Source organism: Gopherus flavomarginatus, chromosome 1 (genome assembly GCF_025201925.1).
Source record: "Gopherus flavomarginatus isolate rGopFla2 chromosome 1, rGopFla2.mat.asm, whole genome shotgun sequence".
Lineage (NCBI taxonomy): Eukaryota > Metazoa > Chordata > Testudines > Testudinidae > Gopherus > Gopherus flavomarginatus.
The window spans coordinates 38,773,002-38,791,932 of record NC_066617.1 but is presented as its reverse complement, the minus strand read 5'-3'; the positions used below and the strand labels follow the sequence as shown (position 1 = coordinate 38,791,932).

At 37.8% G+C, this 18,931-nt stretch overlaps 1 protein-coding gene across 6 annotated transcripts in view; it reads left to right on the top strand.

The window, feature by feature from the left end:
* The window catches only part of BRD1 (bromodomain containing 1), a 114,363-nt gene that overhangs the window by 84,129 nt on the left and 11,303 nt on the right, over positions 1-18,931 (top strand). For 5 of the 6 annotated variants that reach the window (XM_050936103.1, XM_050936102.1, XM_050936105.1 and 2 more), the window contains 2 exons: positions 8,531-8,666; positions 10,103-10,230. In XM_050936103.1, the coding sequence (XP_050792060.1) occupies positions 8,531-8,666; positions 10,103-10,230 (264 nt within the window). Of the gene's footprint in view, positions 1-2,934; positions 3,161-8,530; positions 8,667-10,102; positions 10,231-18,931 lie in introns of those variants that run through there. The other variant, XM_050936104.1, reaches the window with a different exon arrangement.

Sequence of the window (18,931 nt, the reverse complement as noted above, 5' to 3'; positions counted from 1 at the left end):
ACATTCTGCAGATTCTTCAGCTCTTATAGGAAAGCTTCTAGTTAGGTCTGAGTGTCAGTTCATTAGAAGTACAAGTGATAACTTTGAGCATTGCAGTTCAGTCTGATTTTTAACACAAAGTTATCCATTCATTCATGCACTGGGTGCTGATTAATTCCTGGGCAATCAAGGAATGTTTCATTTGAAAGGCCGCCACACAGTGACAAACTGTGTGAACTTTAAAACCTCTTGGAGTATTTTCTATGGGACTTCCGCCATCCTCTTCCCCCCCCCCCCCCCCCCAGTTGCAGTCATCTTCAGCAAAATATTGGATCTAGGGTTACTATTCACAGAAAATCAGTACTGTGCTTTTCACTAAGACAAGATTGCTGTATGAACTGTTTCAAATATGTACACTTTCAAAAGTTGCGGACAAATGTCCTCTTCAACTTTTGTTCAGCTTGCTACCTGAAGAAGAAACTGTGCTGGTTGCACACCTTAGATTCATCTGCAAGCCATACAAGACACAACTAGCTATTTTAAGGAACTGGAGTTTACTAAACCACTGCAGCCTTTAAAGCTGAAGAAATCTAAATTGCAACTATCTGGATTACCATTCCCACTTTTGCCATACACTACATTGGATTTGCTGTCATAGTGTGACTATCTTAACGTGTGAGGTTCTCCACGATGCAGAAATTAAAAGCTTTAAAAATGTATATAGTTTTATATATTGTATTTTTTTTTCCTCCCAGAAACTTGGATTTTCTTATTTACCAGTAATACAGAATTGCTGGGCATGCCTTCATAAGGGAGTAAAATTTTACTTGCCTGTTAATTAGTTTTCCTCTAGTTACCATGTCCAGCAATCAGACTTTCCCTTTTATGATGAACTTCTATTTTCCTTTGTGGAAAACAGATATTGGAGTTCTAGTTGGAAATGTTATGTTTTTAAATGAATTAAAACAACAATTCCAGAAGAATCATTCATAAGGGGAAATTGAGGATGTGGGCAAAGCAGGTCCTGTCGGACAGCTCTGAGACTGCTAGGCTCATCTAATCTAATGAAGAATTCTGGGCACTTGATATAAGGAGATATTAACAGGTAAGTCCTATTTTTCCAGTTAATGGCTCCCTTTAAAATGTGAGTATTCTGCATCAATGCATCAATATATTATGTTGGTTCTAGTCTGCAAAAACATACAGGTAGGTATAAATGCACAGTTAACATTTTTTTTTAATAAAAATGTGGAAAATTTAGAATGGAAATTACGAAGGGTACAACTTAGTATTTCTCCAGTTCTTTTTGCAGAAACCCATATTTAATATTTGTATTTTATCATAATTCAGAAATAGGGGTCCCCATTCTGGTGTTAAATCTTCTTACACTGTTTACTTTCACTGCTTCCTGGCATAGATTATCCTAAATATTAACACCACCTAGGTGAGTCTTTTATTTTATCTGAGTCACATCTCACTGTAAAATACAAAGTAAAAGCCCGCAATCTATATTGCTAGATAAGTTACGTTTGTATTTATTGTTGCTTGTCATAGGTCGTGCAAACTTGAGCTGACTTAAATGAACTAAAATTATAAAGTTTTTAAACTCCTCCAAGCTGTGTGCGCTTTTCATGGTTTATACTGTATGTTCCTGACATCACAAGTACTTTCTTTCTGGTTGGAGCAGTCTCCTGGAAAACCCTTTTAAAACATTCTGTATTTAAGACCCTTCTGCTTGCATATTGTACGTTTTCTGTTTCTCTTCCACCACTTTTTTCTGGAATGTTTTTGAAAGTTTTCTGTAGATGTTGTCTCCTAACTATATCTATATCTCTATCTATCATATATAAATTTTAATTTTGTTTGTTGTTTGAGCATAATCCTGTCCTGTGGAAGATGCAATCTGAGCAGTTGATTAGTTTTCACCTAGAAGTGTGCAGCTCAAAACATATTGTTTTTACAGAACAATCCTGGTGAGCTAGGGACTTTTCTTACAATTTCAGAGTTACTGTAGATATATTGGATATAGGATGAATTTTTAAGCATTCTTTCTAAGAAATATATCTAAAATAATCACTTTTTTGATCATTCAGGTTGATGTTTGCTGAGTGTATTGACTAAATTTCCCATTTAGAAACTAAAAGGATTCTGTTGTAGGCTACCAGTATCGTTACATCTCAGGCTCATTCTGAGCTTTCTCTGCTTTCTTTGAACCGTAGTCAAAATTATGGGCAAAAATTGAAAATTCATTTCTTAAGCATTGTTTCTTCATCCCAGCTCTTGGGTACCCTCTTCAAGATTACAGTAACTTGCTCTGATTTGTCTCCCACCTCTGTTTGAGGTTTCTCTGGACTCTGACATGCTCTGAGATTCACCAGTGTGGTCTGAACTTGAGGGGTATATTTTAGCTGTCTGCAGTGCACTCCAAGATTTACTGATGCAAATATATTTTCTCAAACTCTGAGACTAATCTGATGAGAACTTTATGGATGTCTTCCCAGGCTGTTAATGCAGTTTGAAAGTTATCACAGTTGTTTTCAGTAACTAGATATATTCAGATATTTGTAGACTTGGTTAGACTATTCCTTTATGTCTATAGGTATATGCATAGGCAGTGTAAAACCTCTTAAAATAGGGTCATCTGTCTTCTTATTCTCATTGGAAGGAATTTAGAAAATATCAAAACCAAGTTCTTGATGAGTATCACGCTTGCAAAGATTTTCTGTGCTATCAATTTCTTATGTAAGTAATTTTCGTTTTCAACAGTGAGCAACTGAATCTGAGTGAAGCCTCTGTTTTAGTCTTGCCTCTTGTGAAGCTTATGTTAAATATTAGAACATGGAACATTTGTGTAGTTTTCACTGTCTCTGGACACTGTGCTGCAAGGATAGCTTATTTATTTAAAAGCTTTGTTTCCTTTCAGTGAGACTTAATGGCTTTTTCACTGTCTTCCAGGTTCTCATATTAACTAATATCATGCTGGGTATTTATCTCTTTGGAGCCTAATTATTTTCTATTATCCTCAACACGGAATGGAATTCAATTAAATGATCATTTTGGAACGCAGAAAGACAATTACATTTCAAGTAATTATTTTGGATCATGTTGGAGACACCAGCCATCCTTAAAACAAAAACAAAAAACATGAACACTGTTGGAGGAAGTCTTTGACATATATGAACCTATGCTCTTCATTCAATATATTTCCCTATCTCCGTAAGTTATAAAGTTGTACATGTTACAATATATGTGACACAAATTGGTCGCAGTATTTTTTTTTTACCAATCCCCAGAGTCCTTACTCAGAGAACATGCTCTCTGAGGGCTGATTGGTTAAGAATGTTCCATCTTTGCCCTCCTACCTTCCCCTCCCACCAATCAAATCTTCCATTGAGATTGGGAATAATGCATACAAAAAAATCCCATACCTACTTTTGGTACGTTAATATAATTCTATAAAATATGACTTATTAGAAGTAGTATCTGGCTAAGAGAGGTTCTGACTTCTGGTTATCCAGTATAAGTGCACAGACCAGGACTTGGTAGCCAGTCGTTTCTAAAGAGTATGAAACTATTTTTATATAAACAGTGATGCACTGTAAGAGGCATACAGATGTACCCAGGTATAATACCACACGTTATCCTGGACTAATGCTTACATATCCATCAAGCTGTGCATAATAAGGCTTGACTTGCATTGGAAGGAAATTGGTTACGTGAATTCTGCTGGTTGCTTGCTCTTTCAGTGTTAGCAGAACCTCAGAATGAGATTGCAGCCTTAAATGCACAACCTTGTATGTTTTTGGTAGTATTTTTTATAATCTTAACATATATTGCCCTCCAAACTTTTTGTATTTTTCCTTTCCTTGTCCCTGCCTCTGCTCTGTCGTCTCTGCATTTTACCTCTTCCTGCTTCACTGAATATGTTTAGACGTACACAGGATTCTACCTGGCTTGAAGGCAGTGTTTTATTTTTAATTGCAGTATTCATAATTACAATAGCTGAAAATTTACTTCCCTAAATGATCAACATTGGAGAAACCCAGAAGTAACTAGCGGATTCAATTTGAATTTATTTATTTATTTCTAGTTTAAAACTGTTCTATAGTTTTGTAAATTTTTAAAATGTATTTTGAAGTATCTATGTCATTGGTGTTTACTCTGTGATTTACATGGAAACTAACGTTGCTTATAAATTGTACTGTCTCCAGAAAGGTCTCTTATTTATTAAGAGTGGGAGCAGTAAACACTTAAAATTGCTAACAGTTTGCACTTGTTTAAATCTTTCTGCAAATTTCACTTATCGGGCTGAAAAGTTTTGCATTTGGTCTTTGCCAAAAATGTTGGAGGGGGGAGGGTGTTTTTGTTTTCTGTTTTGTGAAAGTCAGAATGTAAAGAAATTGCATAGACTGCTTTGAATAGTTCTATAGCTGATAAAATGGGGGGTTGAAAGTTGAAGTAGTGGATGGAAATAGCTGCCACCAAGGTGTGACTTTTCCTTGTTGCATGGAAAACTAGTTTTAATGTGACCAAGTTACGGGCTTTTGAAAATTGAGTGCATAGCAAACACAGCTGATTTAATAGACTTGTAAAGTGCAAAGGAGGGCAAAACTAAGATTCCTCCAAAGCCTTTTTTTTAGTGGACTGAACTTGTAAAATGCAAATGGATTGAGAGGAGATTTCTGCGTGCTTTACAGGAGGGAGCCTTGTCCTGATGTATCTTGTAACTGCCTGATATTTGCGGGAGATCCACAACACTCCTCTGGCTGGCCCAGGCCAGCTAACTCTGGATTGGGCTGTTGGGTTGAAATTGCAGTGTAGATGTTCGGGCTTAGGGTGGAGCCCAGGCCCTGAGACCCAATCCCCTCGCAGGGTAACAGAGCCTAGGTTGCAGCCTGAGTCAGAACGTCTCCACTGCAGTTCTTATCCTCACAACCTGAGCCCTTCAAAGAAGCTGAGTTCCGAGATTTAGTGCCACAGATTTTGTTTTTATTGCAGTATAGACATACCCTGGATTTCCTCCTGTTCATGGAACAGAGCTTCATAGGTGTCTAGCCAAGCAATTCCAGTTAATAGAATTTAAATGTGGTATTACTACTACGTTTATTTCTTTTTTACAAGTCAAAGATGCTTTGAAGTACTTAGAAAATTGTGGAGATGAAATTTTATCATCCAGTTATAAGTCACAGTACAGATTTGCAACTAGATAACAACAATCTTGCCATTTTAGTTTCAAAGATTTAATGAGACTGTCTCTTTTAAAATGCCCTTTTTTAACTTTTGAAAAGTAGCTGTTGTGGAGTTATGTGTCATTTAGGATTTGGTATTCATTTAGTGGGATTACTGTAAACAGCTTCTGAAGATGAAATAGGTTAAATTTGAACTTTTCACAAAAAGATAGAGAAATAGCTAAATGTTTCCTGATTAGTGCTATTGCACTTTGTAGAGTTTCCCTTTATTTGACTCTCTTAGATCATATTGTACTTCCAAGCCCCAAGCAGATTTTTAATCTTGTCGGGGTGGGAGTCTAACTGTCTCATAATGCAGCTCTAATTAAACTGTAGCTACTGGTCTTATTTTATGGAGCTTTCTGCCAGGAACTGAGGACTCAGTAACAATTGTGATGTGTGTTGGGTTTGTTTTCTTTTTGTTGTTAAAGACCCGCCCTGGACCCAGTTAGAAGATTGCTAGATGTAATGTTAAAAATATTGTGTTGAAGTAAAAAAACAATGAAAATTCACTCAAATTCTTTATCCTAGGAAGGTCCTGCAGATGAAAATGTACAGTTCCAACTACAGATGGCACAGATACCACGGAGGCCAGACTTATTCAAGCCACATTATACAGTAGCATGTTATGCTACCGTAACCTTGCAAGGGTGCTTATACAGATTTCCTCTTGCTTTCCTGTTCATTAAAGGGCTAGGAACTCAGCCCTATGTCTGATAAATTAAGTTGTGGAAACAGCTCTGATTTACATCCTGACCCCACAGCACTAGATTGATCTGTGAGCCAACATCTGTTAACTTCTTTAGTAGCCTAATCATTGAGTAATTTATATTTCTGGTTTGTGGTCACGATGCAAAACAAACAAATTGGCAAAACTTTTTTTAAGACTAGGTCTGTCTACCTGCTGACAGATATCCTACAATGAAAGGGTAACCTGCGGAAACCTGTTATTAGTCATTCTCAGTAAGGCTTCATATCCTTTGTCTAAAACATTTCATATAGGCATCCTCTTAAACCACTCTTGCTTTGAAGGAATTTTCAGCAACATTAAGGTTAATCTCCTGGAAGTACCTGCACTGACTGGCTGAAACATGATAAAAATGAGCATGATAAAGGGTTGATTAATAATTTACAATTTAGAGCTTAATGACACTGATAAAATAATGACTTTATTCTCCTCTTCCTCCTCCTTATAGCATGTATATAGTTTTGTAGTGAGGAACATTAAAAAAAATTGTATATTTAATGACTTGGACAGATCCAGTGGAGAATTGCAAAAGACACTAGAAGTTTCTGAATGGGAAGAATGATAGAAAAGTGAAAAATGAAAAAGTAATCTCTTCTTATCATTTTTAATTTGTTCATCTTTTAAATATAAAGGTAGCAGGCTATAACAGTCTGTTTTTAAAGCATTGGATTGGTGCTTTTTTTTACATTTTCTATACAAATCTAAATACTTTGATACATAGAGGATTCAAGAATTATGCTGAGAAGAGCTTCTGTGTGAAAACACCATAGGATAGAGTTGGATAGTATTAAAATAGGCCGCTAATACAAAAAGATCTGATTAGTCAGTGACTTTGGGAAGGCTTGGGAAGTGGCATTCTAGTTAGTAGTGAAATGAATTAGAATATGGTAAAGTTAACAAGTAACTCCACATGTGATCAGCCTTTGTCTTTACTACTGTGCAGTATGTAATAAGGGCGGTTGTGTTTTTTTTGCACTTACTACTTTTCATAATTTTCCTGTCAATTTTGTTCCACTTTTCCAAAATACAGAAGAATCTCCTAATGCAAATTAGAAAATTTAAATAAGACAGAAGACTTGAGAAACTTCTTTAGGAACTTCTGCCTATGAAATGAGGGTTCTGATATCCTTCATAGCATGTAGAATGGCTGTTTTTTACAGTTTCGATTTAAAAGTGCAAAATGTCACAACTTTGCAGGTGTGATTTAAATAAAAAATTGAATGTACATCATCTTGTATGTCAAGAAAATAAGCGTGTTCTCCGAAGTCCTACTTAAGAATAAAATTAGATAATTCTAGAGGATCTCAAGGCCCGTAGCGGCTAGCTGGACACTGGTTCCTTTAGCTCACTGGTCCCCAAACTTTTTACATCATGCGCCCCCTCCACTGTTACCCCTATCCATGACCCCCCTCCTAGAGCTGGGCACAGGAGCGGGGGCACAGCTCTGGAAAGGGAGCCCACAGATGGGGGGTAAGGGGGCTGAGGCTGGGGCCACAGCTAGGGGAGCTGGTCTGGGCCCCAGCTCCGCCTCCCTGAATTTTCCTAGGTGGGTACATCCCACAGTTTGGGGACCTCTGCTTTAGCTTAATTTGCTCCATTTTTGTTGAAGTTCTTCCTGAGTCTGCTTTGAGTCACATCTGTTTAAAATAGAGTTCTTAAAAAATGTTTTTCTCATAGGATCCTATACAGATACACACTTTATTTAAGTAAAGAATGCTGTTTTAAACACAGACAAATGAATCTTGAATAAAGACTGGATGAATAAGCAAATAGATGCAAGATTTATGGTGGCCCAGTTATAAAATTCTTAGATTGGTAGCTTGAGCATTCTATGTGTTTTCTACTACATTGTCCTCCTCAGAACCCTGAAACAAAACGCACAAACTATGGTGAAAAGACAGCAGACAACAACTGAATTTACATTATTAATTTTGATATGGAAGTAGATGAAATATTCTCTTAATAGTCTTAAGTCTGGATTTTCGTTGAAATATATTATTCTGAAATAGGTTTTCAGGACTGATTATAGTGGAAAGACTCCCATTGACTCAGTGGACATTGGATAAGGCCCTTAATTAATCACCTCTGCTGGTTACTTTGAGCATTGAAGGGCTATTTTCAGCACTTCTTGTCTTGCAATTTACAGATTTTAAGCACATTAAAGTTTTATATAGAGGGTTTTTTTTGTTTTTTTTAAGAGTCTGCAAGTTTTGTAATGCTTTTTGTTCCTTGGTTCAAGATTAACTATCCAATGCAGTTCTTATTGAAATATGACATATGGGGAATATTTTTTGATGTGCCATTGTGCACATCTTGTAATATAATCTTCATCTTTTCCTTGTTACCTGAAATTAACTTCCTGTTTCTGAACATGTGGACTACACATACTTTGCCTGATCTTTCATTTTTGAAAATGAAACATTTCATTTTTTCTTACTCGTCACAGTTACTTTCATGCCACAGTCACTTAACAGATGCGGACCAAAAATTATATAAAAACATGTATTTAGACTTGTATAAAAACAAAATGCAATTTAAAAATTTGTGTAATGTATACCTCTCGTTTACATTATAGGCCTATCAAATGGTTTTGGAGATGGAAGTAAAGAGAGAGAGTTAGATGATGCTCCAGGAAGAAAAGTTGAACCTCGTCGCCGCTGTGCATCTGAATCTAGCATATCCTCCAGTAACAGCCTTTTATGTAATTCAGGGTAAATATGTGACTTTTTTTTTTTCCCTTTTCAAAAATTTTTTTTAGTTTAAATAAAGAACTATAATCATGCACCAGTAGACTAAAAAGTACGCCCTAAACTGGAGCAACAACACAAACATGTCTGGTTTAAAAAAAAAAAAGTTTAACTTCTTGTTTTTAGGTTTCAAAATTAACACAACATTGAGGTTCACATCTTTTGAAATAATTATTTCAGGCTTTCTGCAAAATCAGAAAGCCAGCACTGCCTCAGTTAACACTAAGGGCTAGAAACTTTTTTTTTTCCCCTGTTAATGAAAGCATAAATTCTGGAGCCCAATTTTATAGCAGGGGGTGAATTACATAGCAAATTCCATGGCCATTGAACCAGGGAGTAATTCATGCAGTGACTATAGTTCTTAATTGCATTTCTTAAAATGGTTGTCCATCTGAATCCATTCTCATTTCTCACCTTCCCTCCTTTTTTGGTATCTGTTGTTAAGGGTTCCTGAACTAGAGAAATGAAATGAAAGGGCAACTGGGCTGCACCCGCATTTGTGCATTTATGTCCCAGAGCAAGAAGGTAGGGTGGGTGAACGTGGGGCTTCACTTGAGTCTTGAAAGCTTGCTTGAAAGTTGCCAGCTTGCTCACCAGTGGTGCATATCTCCCATGAATGTCTTTTGACATGGCAGTCATCTGGAAGAACCAGAGTTGCTTTAATAAGTAACCATTTTTCTGCTGTGTACTCTTAAGTTTGCTATCAATGTTGGACTGCTTAAGAAGATAGGTTTAACATGTTCATGCCCAAAAATTTGATTTGCGTAGCATAAGGAAATTTCATATTGCATTCCTTGAGGATGAGCGATACATTGTGAATGCAGTTCAAAATAATTTCTAGTCAAATTGCTAAAATCTTTAAAGTAAAAATGCAGGAGTGTGCAAAATTTATCCATGGGAAAATATCTATAGTTCAGTGATTTTTCTGAACATCACTTTTTGGGAGCATGGAGGAGAAGGAATTCTTATTATCTAGTTAGTTAGATTTTCTTTTGTTTATCAGTACAAGTTGAATCAATCAATTTGTATGTGTTGTCTGGCTATACTGAAAGAAAACACTTGATGTGGTTTTAATCTGGCTGCAACTTTATTATTAGATGTTGAGGACTACCCAGCAGATAAAAGCATACAGTACAGGTAACTCCATGATCACTCAATATGTACCCCGGAGGCTTCTGCCAGCCCCCTTCCATCCAGGTCCCCCAGTCAAAGCATTGCTGGGAATTTACCATCCCTGCTTAAAGTGGGTGCGGTCATTCTGTGAAATGCAGTAGAATTTACTTTTCACCTTTAGGTAACTGTAGCGACATACGAGTACTATATCTTATTTCCAAAGATTTTGATGGAGGGGAGTGAGCATACTAGTTTTCCAGTAACATTTAATATTTATACCTCTGCAGTTTTAGCTTGCCAAAGTGTGGTAAAGGCAAACCAGCGCTTATACGAAGACACACCTTGGAAGACCGAAGTGAGTTGATATCATGCATTGAAAATGGAAACTACGCAAAAGCAGCAAGAATTGCAGCTGGTAACTATAATAATTGTGTTCTTAACTGTTATAAGTGTGTGTTTTACCAAGCTACTTAGGGCCAGATTCTGACATTCTTATTTGCATTATATAGTATCTTACTCAACAAGAAACCAGTTGATTTCACTGACACTGTTCCTAAAGTCAGGGTGTAAGAACCTGACCCATAGAAAATTACTAATTCTGTTTTGGAATATTTAACTTTTAAATGTGTTTTTAAAAGAAACCCGGAGTAACAGTTGATCAAATTTGGTCTTGCTTTATTCATGCATGTAGTCGCTTTGAAGTAAATAAGGCTACTCAAGTAATGCAAGCAGAATTTGGTTCCAAATCTTATCTACAATTATATTCCATCATCAGGCATATTAAATATTCAATGCATAATTAAAGAATTAATGTCTTCATCTGTCTCTCTTTGATGTGCTTATTTTTATATAAACTTGTGTTATGGTGAAAACCACATAAATAAGGGAAGTGAAAAGACAGAATTGTAACACAAGCTCTAAGTAATGTTCCATTACTTTAATTATTTGATTGGAGGGCTTAATGGCACTTGATGGCAGACTGGTATTTCACACGTGTTAGAGCTCTACAGATTTATATATTCAACAGATTCATGCAGAACAAAATAACTCAGTAGTCCAGGGGTAGGCAACCTATGGCACGTGTGCTGAAGGCGGCAAGCGAGCTGATTTTTATTGGCACTCACACTGCCTGGGTCCTGGCCACTGGTCCGGGGAGCTCTGCATTTTAATTTAATTTTAAATGAAGCTTCTTAAACATTTTAAAAACCTTATTTACTTTATATACAACAATATTTTAGTTATATATTATAGACTTATGGAAAGAGACCTTCTAAAAATGTTAAAATATATTACTGGCACGTGAAACCTTAAATTAGAGTGAATAAATGAAGACTCGACACACCACTTCTGAAAGGTTGCCAACCCCTGCAGTAGTCTGAGGAAATAATAGGTGTGGTGATTGCATAAACATCTAACAGGTATAATAAGTTGTGAAAAATGAATGGATAATGTTTTCTTTATCAGTTTCCTTATTTTTCATGTTATTACATGGCTTATCCATTCCTTCCCATCTCTTCCTCCTTCAAGCTCACAGCTTCTCTACTTCAGCAGCTACTTATGGGCAGTTTTACATTTAGTTTTTTCATTTTGAGTTGTTTTTCACTTGCCCTCCTCCCTTCACACCCAGCTCTTAGTTGTATATTGCTTGCTCCTCCTCCTGTCTCTGTTCTAATGTGCTGGTGAGCTGTGCTGAAATAACTCCGAGGCAAATGCCGTTTAATAGAGCCAGAATAAATACTGAATTGGTATTTATTGCTGCATTTTCTCTGACATGAGGTGATTTCAGTGTCCTTTACCAATCAGTGTCTTTGGTGCCTTGTGGAAGCTAGATAGAGAGGGAAATGTAGTGAAATGTCCTGTTTCCATCCAATGAACTACAACAAAAGTTAACTCTGAGGCCATGGTTTGACTACCCACTGCATGCTACAGTTCAATACAAAATATGTTAAAACATAACTTTCATTATTTAAGACCGAGGTTTTCAAAAGTGACCAGCAATTTTGGGGTGTCTCAATTTTTGGCCAAAACCGTGATGCCTTCCTGGTCCTGATTTTTCAGGAGGTTTGTGCTCAGCTTTTTCTGAAAATGGGACACCTTTAAGGCATCCAGTGTCACTTGTGAAAATGCTGACCTAAATGCAGAAAATAGAAATAATGGCTCCCACAGAAACCTTAATGGAGGCCAAGTGCATTCATTGTCATTTTTTTTTAATAGCTTATGCTGTTTTAACAGCTTCAGAACTGCCTAGAGTACGTAGTATGTGGAATAAAATGAACCTCATATGCTACCCTAAAGCCCCTAGTACAGTATTTTGAAATGCTGAAATTCTAGTGGAATCTCTTTTTTTACATTGATCTATATGTGTAATCGTAATAAAAAATAATGTATTTCAGTGTACACATACATCACACACACGATGGAAGTAGATAATGGACCCAATTAAAGTACATTCTCATTCTAGAGATTTTACCAGGACTAGTAGTATCCTTCACCTTGAGTAAAGGGAATACCTTTGAAACCTTTACTTTTTCTAAAATCAAAATAAACTTTAAGCGTACCCTCTGCTTGACTGTAGAATTCCAGTGCACTCCCTTTATAAGAATCACAGATGTAAGAACCTACTGCATACAGTAATCAAAACCACTGGAACAAAATCATTCTAATACTAACCTATACTCCGCTTGTAAGAATCAGTGGCTTTTAAGAATCAAATAATCTGCCATAGATGTGATTCTTATAAAAGGAGTGCACTGTATATGTATTATGGAGAGCACTAATTATGGCTCTGTAGTTAAGATGTGTTGAGTTTTACACATTTATTTATATAGTATGCACAAACTGTGCTAAAAGAACATTATTAAATTGCCAGGTACAGTTCGGAATTACCAGAATTAAGACTGCTTGGGCAACCTTAATTTGACCGCTTGTGTCTGCGGTCTTTAATGACATGTTCACTTACTGTTTTTTTCACAGAACTCCTGCTTCATTCAAGGACAGGACAGATAGCACTCAATTAATGAGCTATTCAATATTTTATTTTTGCCTGATGCCTTATTCACTGCAGCATATTCAATCCCTGCTCTGAAGACAGAATTTCTCATTTCCTCAAGGGCTTTTCTATGTCACTTCACAGTACTATGACTTCTTCACAAACATTGAATAAATATATTTTCACCAGACCCCTCTGAGGTGAGAGGATGGTGTCATCCACATTTTACAGGAGGGAAGCTAAGGAACAGAAAGAGTAAGGGCAAGTATCCACAAATTTTGGGTGCCCAATTTGAAATGACTAGGTATGATTTTTCATAATACTTGCATTATTTATCACTTTAAATGCTGAAAGCACTGCTCTTACTTCAGTTGCAGGTGAGAGTACTCATTACTTCTGCAAATCAGGCCCCGTGGTATCAAGTTAGGCACCAGAAAATGAACAGCTGAGTTTGTAATTTGCACAGCATCACATAGGAACGCTGTAGCAGAGGCAAGGATGGAATCCCATTCTCTAGGGAAGCATTTGACTGTCTTAAACATCCTTTCTCTTCTTTGTAGTCCTCTACCTCATTCACTATACGCCTTTCCATCTGCAGAAAGAGGGAGATCCTGGTACACATCTGCACAGAATGCATCAAGTTGTAGCCCCTTTTCTAGGTCCTGTAGAACCTCTTACTGAGGCTCTGGCTGCACTTCTCCCTGCACCTCCTGTTCGTGACCCCACAAAGTTGAAGGACCACCTCATCAGACTCCTCCTGTTGCTGGTCAAGACATCTATACATCATACCAGGAGGAGGAAGTTGGACAGGGGAATATTTTATTTCCTTTCCCTTATTCTGTCACACCTCCAAGCAGAGTTCCTCTGGGTGTTGTCCACTGACTCCTCAGATGCCTTTGAAGAGCATTGGGTGCTGTCAGGTGTGCTCTGCCCAGTGTTCCCTTCCATTACCTGATATTTGCTCTGTGACTTTCACTCCTATCCCTGTTTTTTGATTTGTTGTCCCGAATATTCAGTTGTAACCCAGGTTCACTCCCCGCCCCCTACTCTCCTTGCTGGCTAAGGTAAAGTATCTTCAGCTATTGGCAGGCTTAGGCCAGTTGTTTTCCTGGAACCACAGTAGATGCACCACCTAACTTCTGCAACAAATGAGGCACAGCCTCGTTTGCAACACAAACCTGATTCCACTGAATAAGGTGGAAAAAACATGATCACATTATTCCACTGAATAATGTGATCATGTTAATTAAAGCCTATACCATGCATGAACACAAAAGGGCTGAATTCAAGTTGCACAGGCAATTTTAATTCTTGGATTTCCAAGCTTTTGCCTGACTTTGCAGTCTTAGTAATGCTCTCTTAACATTGTTTTATGTGTGTGTAATATCCTAGGTTTTTAAAAAGCAAACTGGAAATTCCATCATGTGGCATCATATTGATATCCACATTGTTTATCAGCAGGATTGGAATCTTAAGAGCCATCACCCAGAACGCTGCCACTTGAGCTAACAGAGTAACTGATTGCAACGGTGGGTTGTCTTCCTTTATGTGGACCCACACTAGAGGGGGATGGGATACACTTTGCCAGTGGATTTCATATTTACTTGGTGACAGCAGAGGAATGATGAGATGGGTTCCATTCCAGGCTCTGGAGGGCTGTGTGCTCTAGTGAACACACTCTCTTTATCCTATTCTCACAAACTTGACCCCTTCTACTCCATCTCCTCCAGCCTCTACTCATCCTAGTCCTGCCTCACTTCCCTACTCATAGTTCCTTTTCCCAGTCCCATTTTCTTTGCCTACCCAGTCCCAGTCTCCGCTCCTCTAGCTTTTCATCCCCGTCCAAATCTCCTTGCCCGGCCAATCCCAGTTCCCACTCTTCTATCCCAACTCCTTGTCCCCATTTCCTTGCTCAGACAGTCTAATCCCCCCACTTCCTGGCTCCCCATCTGATTTTGTCTCACCACCACACTGGCTTCCAGTCCTCGTCTCCCTCCCCAAGTTTCTCATCCAGTCTCAGTCTTCCCCACTTGGCTCCTTGTCCTTTCCTTCCAACACACCCTCAGATTCCTAGTCCCAGGCCCTCCCCAGCCATTCCTCCCAATTCAGCTCTTTGGCCCCTCTGCATTCGAATCATTCAGCTTCTTCCGTGCTGCCTGGGTGCCAAAGGGAAGTCACTGAGAGCATGGGCGAGAGTTAGGTCTGCACTAAGAGCTGAGAGAGGTTCAAGCATACTTAGTGAGTACTGACTCAAAGGAGAAATTAGCTGCTTAAATTAAAGTCTCTACTGAGCATGTGCAAACTGCAGGGGCGGGGTGGTTCCAGAGGCTTGTAACTTGGCTAAACGTGGGAGGATTTTCACGGGGATGGCAGAAGGCACATCCCTTACACCAAAGCTGCCTTCTTTCAAATTTCAAGTCATTGCTCCACTGTAATAGAGCTTTTCAAAGAAAAGGTCACCAAGAATTTTTAACACTAGCATAACTATGTATTTTTCCCTAGCCTTTGTCTAAGAAATGATTAAACCATTTTAGCTGAAACTTTCCAAAAAAATTCAGCCTGAGGAAGATATGCAGTATGTAGAATTTCAGCCCAGTCGGTTAAAGCATAGCTGCAGTCAAAAAACACCTCATCCCCACCCAAAACCTAGGGGGTTTCCATTAGGAAAGGGATCCATAATAAGATATTGCGTGTGAATCTGATAGTCCCATCTCAAAAAAGATGTTTTGGAATTGGAAAAGGTACAGAGAAGGTACAGAAGAACAAAAATTATTAGGGGTATGGAACAGCTTCCAGGTGAGGAGAGATTAAAAAGACTGGGACTTTTCAGCTTGGAAAAAAGACAACTAAGGAGGGATATGATGGAGGTCTATAAAATCTTGACTGTTATGGAGAAAATGATTAAGGAAATGCTATTTACTCCTTCACGTAACACAAGAACTAGGGGACGCTCAATGAAATTAATAGGCAGCAGGTCTAAAACAAAAGGAAGTGCTTCTTCACACAACACAGTCAACTGTGGAACTCTCTTTGCCAGGGGATGTTGTGAAGGCCAAGACTATAACAGAGTTAAAAAAGGAAATAGATAATTTCATGGAGGATAGGTCCATCAATGGCTTTTAGCCAGGATGATTAGGGATGCAACTGTGTGTGTGTGTGTGCGTCCGTCCGTTCGTCTGTCCCCCTAGCTGGGAGTGGACGGCAGGATGGGATCACTTGATGATTACCTGTTCTGTTCATTCCCTCTGAAGCATTGGCCACAGTCGGAAGACAGGATACTAGGCTAGATGGACAATTGGTCTGTTCTTATGTTCTAGTATGACTGTTCTTATGTTTTAAGTTTGGCAAAGTTCTAATGAACTGAAAATAGGGTCTTTATAATCAGAAGTGTCGAGCAACCTTAATAATAGGTGGTGCCGCCAGCCCCACCTAGAACATGCAAATGGTTTGTGAATGTGTAGTATATAATATTTTAAAATTAATCTCCAAATTTATTATTAATGAGTTGGTTTTTAAACTTTACAAAACTCAAATTCCTCATTTAGGACTGTGCAGATACCAAGTTTGAAGTTATAAATCAAAGCTGATATCTCAACCATAGCTGTAGGACCCTTCAAACTCTTTATACTTTTTGCATTTCATAGGAGTATTTTTATTTAAATCTTTTGACAACAGATTTCAGATTTTCTAGCAGTGTAAGGTGCTATGACTACTAGCACAACAGGAATAAATGCAGTTTCTCTTCTAGTCTGGGGTAATCAGAATTTTCTCTTGTGGTAAGAGAAAATTACTGACCGTGTATTTTTATATAGCATCCCAGTCACCAAAATAAGTAAATGCTTATTAAAGGAAGTATTATCCATGAGACTTCGCTGTTGGTCACATGTCCTGAGAATTCTCTTTGAGGGAGACTTGCCACATTCCACGTGCATGCAACAACAGCATATACACCTTCTTAGCTTTAAATCATGATTTCCTTTTCTTTTGTGTTGACTTTGCAGCTGAGAGAAATGTAAGTTTCTTTACTGTTTTCCTTGTGTTAGCTTACTCTAAATAAAGATCCTGTACTGTTCTTCACATAATTTTAATAGATTTAGTTCTGTGTAACTTTTAAGTGATCTATAAAATGTTGCTAGATTTTGTCTAAAAGATACATTACTTATAAGGATATATTTAAATATATCTAGCTCCTGTATCTGCATTATTTGGGATCTTAATGAAGCTCAAGATGGAATTAAGAGAACGGAGCAATAGAGATTGTACCTAAACCAGTTTACCTGTCAATCGTGCTGGAAATGACTGTTGACAATTTTGTTATATTTGAAATCTTGCCAAAACTATTCACTTGGAATTAGCACAACTCTTTCCATAATATTTTTGGATAGCTTCTTTCCTTAACCAAGATCTTAAAAGGGTAGTTTATGATATCACCAGAACCCTAAAACTTATGTCTGTCCTTATTGTTCTCTTGTCACTTATGTATTGAAAAATATTGTATGGTTTTGATAAAGAAAGTGTTACATTTGTATAAAATTTTCTTAATACTACCTTTTCTCATTTCTCAAAAAAATCTACAAAAATTACATGGGAAGAAAATAAATAAGGTTCCCACCCCCTTCCTGGCTGAATGGTTTAGTATTAAAAAGGAGAATTGTGCCATCAAGAGTAAATCAGTATAATGCAATCCTGAATTACGATGAAAGCCTGATCCAAAGCCCATTGAAGTCAGTGGGAGTCTCACCACCATTTAAAACTGCTGGGAAAACTGTCTTGGGTTTTGCTTATATTGATACTGTAATAAATCATATTTCACTGTTGTGTTATTTGAGCTTTAAAACTTCTGACATCTTGGCCATGACATGGTGATGAGTAGGTGACATGGAGATTTTTATCAATATGGCCAGTGTTTACAAATTTGAGTGCCAGACGTTAGTTACCAAAATAAGTGGCTGGCCCGTTTTTTTTTTTTTGTAAGGACTGAGTGCCTACACCTCTGAAAATGAAGTATAATGGATTTAGATGCCCACATTTGAAAATTTTGTTCAAGAAAACTATACAACTTTTCTATGCTAAAAGTATATATTATTCTCTGACTTTCTACAGCATCTACTGGGTACTTCTAGTGTTCAGAAAACAAACCACCATCCTTAGGAATTTTACAACAACCTTCTTGATCTTTACTGGGTGGGAAACATGTTCTTGTTGTTTTCACTAGAAGCATTACTCATTTCAAATCTGAAGAATGTATTTTTCCTTGACATGTCAAAAAATTCTTCTGTTCGGTATGGCCCTGTTACCTGAAAATTGAAAATGACTGTAATTTCTCAGTGTGGTAGGTTTTTTTGGTTCTCTTGTCAGAGTTTCATCTGTTGCAACAATCAGGGTCTCAACTAACCCTGGAACTCTGAGCCTCTTAATTTCCTTCTAGTTCTCTGATCCCCATCCTACTTTCCCACATAAGAGATAAGAGGAATATCTTTGTCCCTTGATCCCCATTCTCTGTTCCCACCCTCATCCCTGTACATCTTTATAGGCCACATCTTCTCTCTGGTCTGTGACTGCCTTTATGCCCTGCAGTCAGTTTGTCTTTTCTTTCCTTCCTTCCAGTGGTGGTTACCAGGAAGGAGGAGGGGAACTGAGAGAACAGATGGAGGTAGCTTTATTCAGCCTCAGATACCTACTGTGCTGCCTGCTGTGGAGAAATAAGCACTGCAGCAACTTTATACTGTCCTGTAGCCTGTTCTGGGCTTTGGTAGTAAAGAAAGGAGCTTTGACAGCTGCCCCAGGGAAAGGCAAGATAGAGACAGAAAGGATCAATGGCGGATGAAAAGAGCTGAGGAGAAGAACAGCAGAGAGGATCTACTCCTGAGTTTGCTCTTTTGCAAATCAAAAGGCTGGTATACCATGTAAATGGCAGAACAGTAGTATAAGTCATCAAATGCCAACCGTGCTTCTCATTAAATCCACCCCTGTTGGAACATACCTGAGATTTGAAGATCCAAAATTGTAAATCACAATAGCCACTAACTTGCTCGGTGATATTGGGCAAGTAATTATGGCCAAGATTTTGAGAAGTAACTAGTGATTTTGGGTGCCCAATTTAAAACAAGCTAAAGAGGTCTGATTA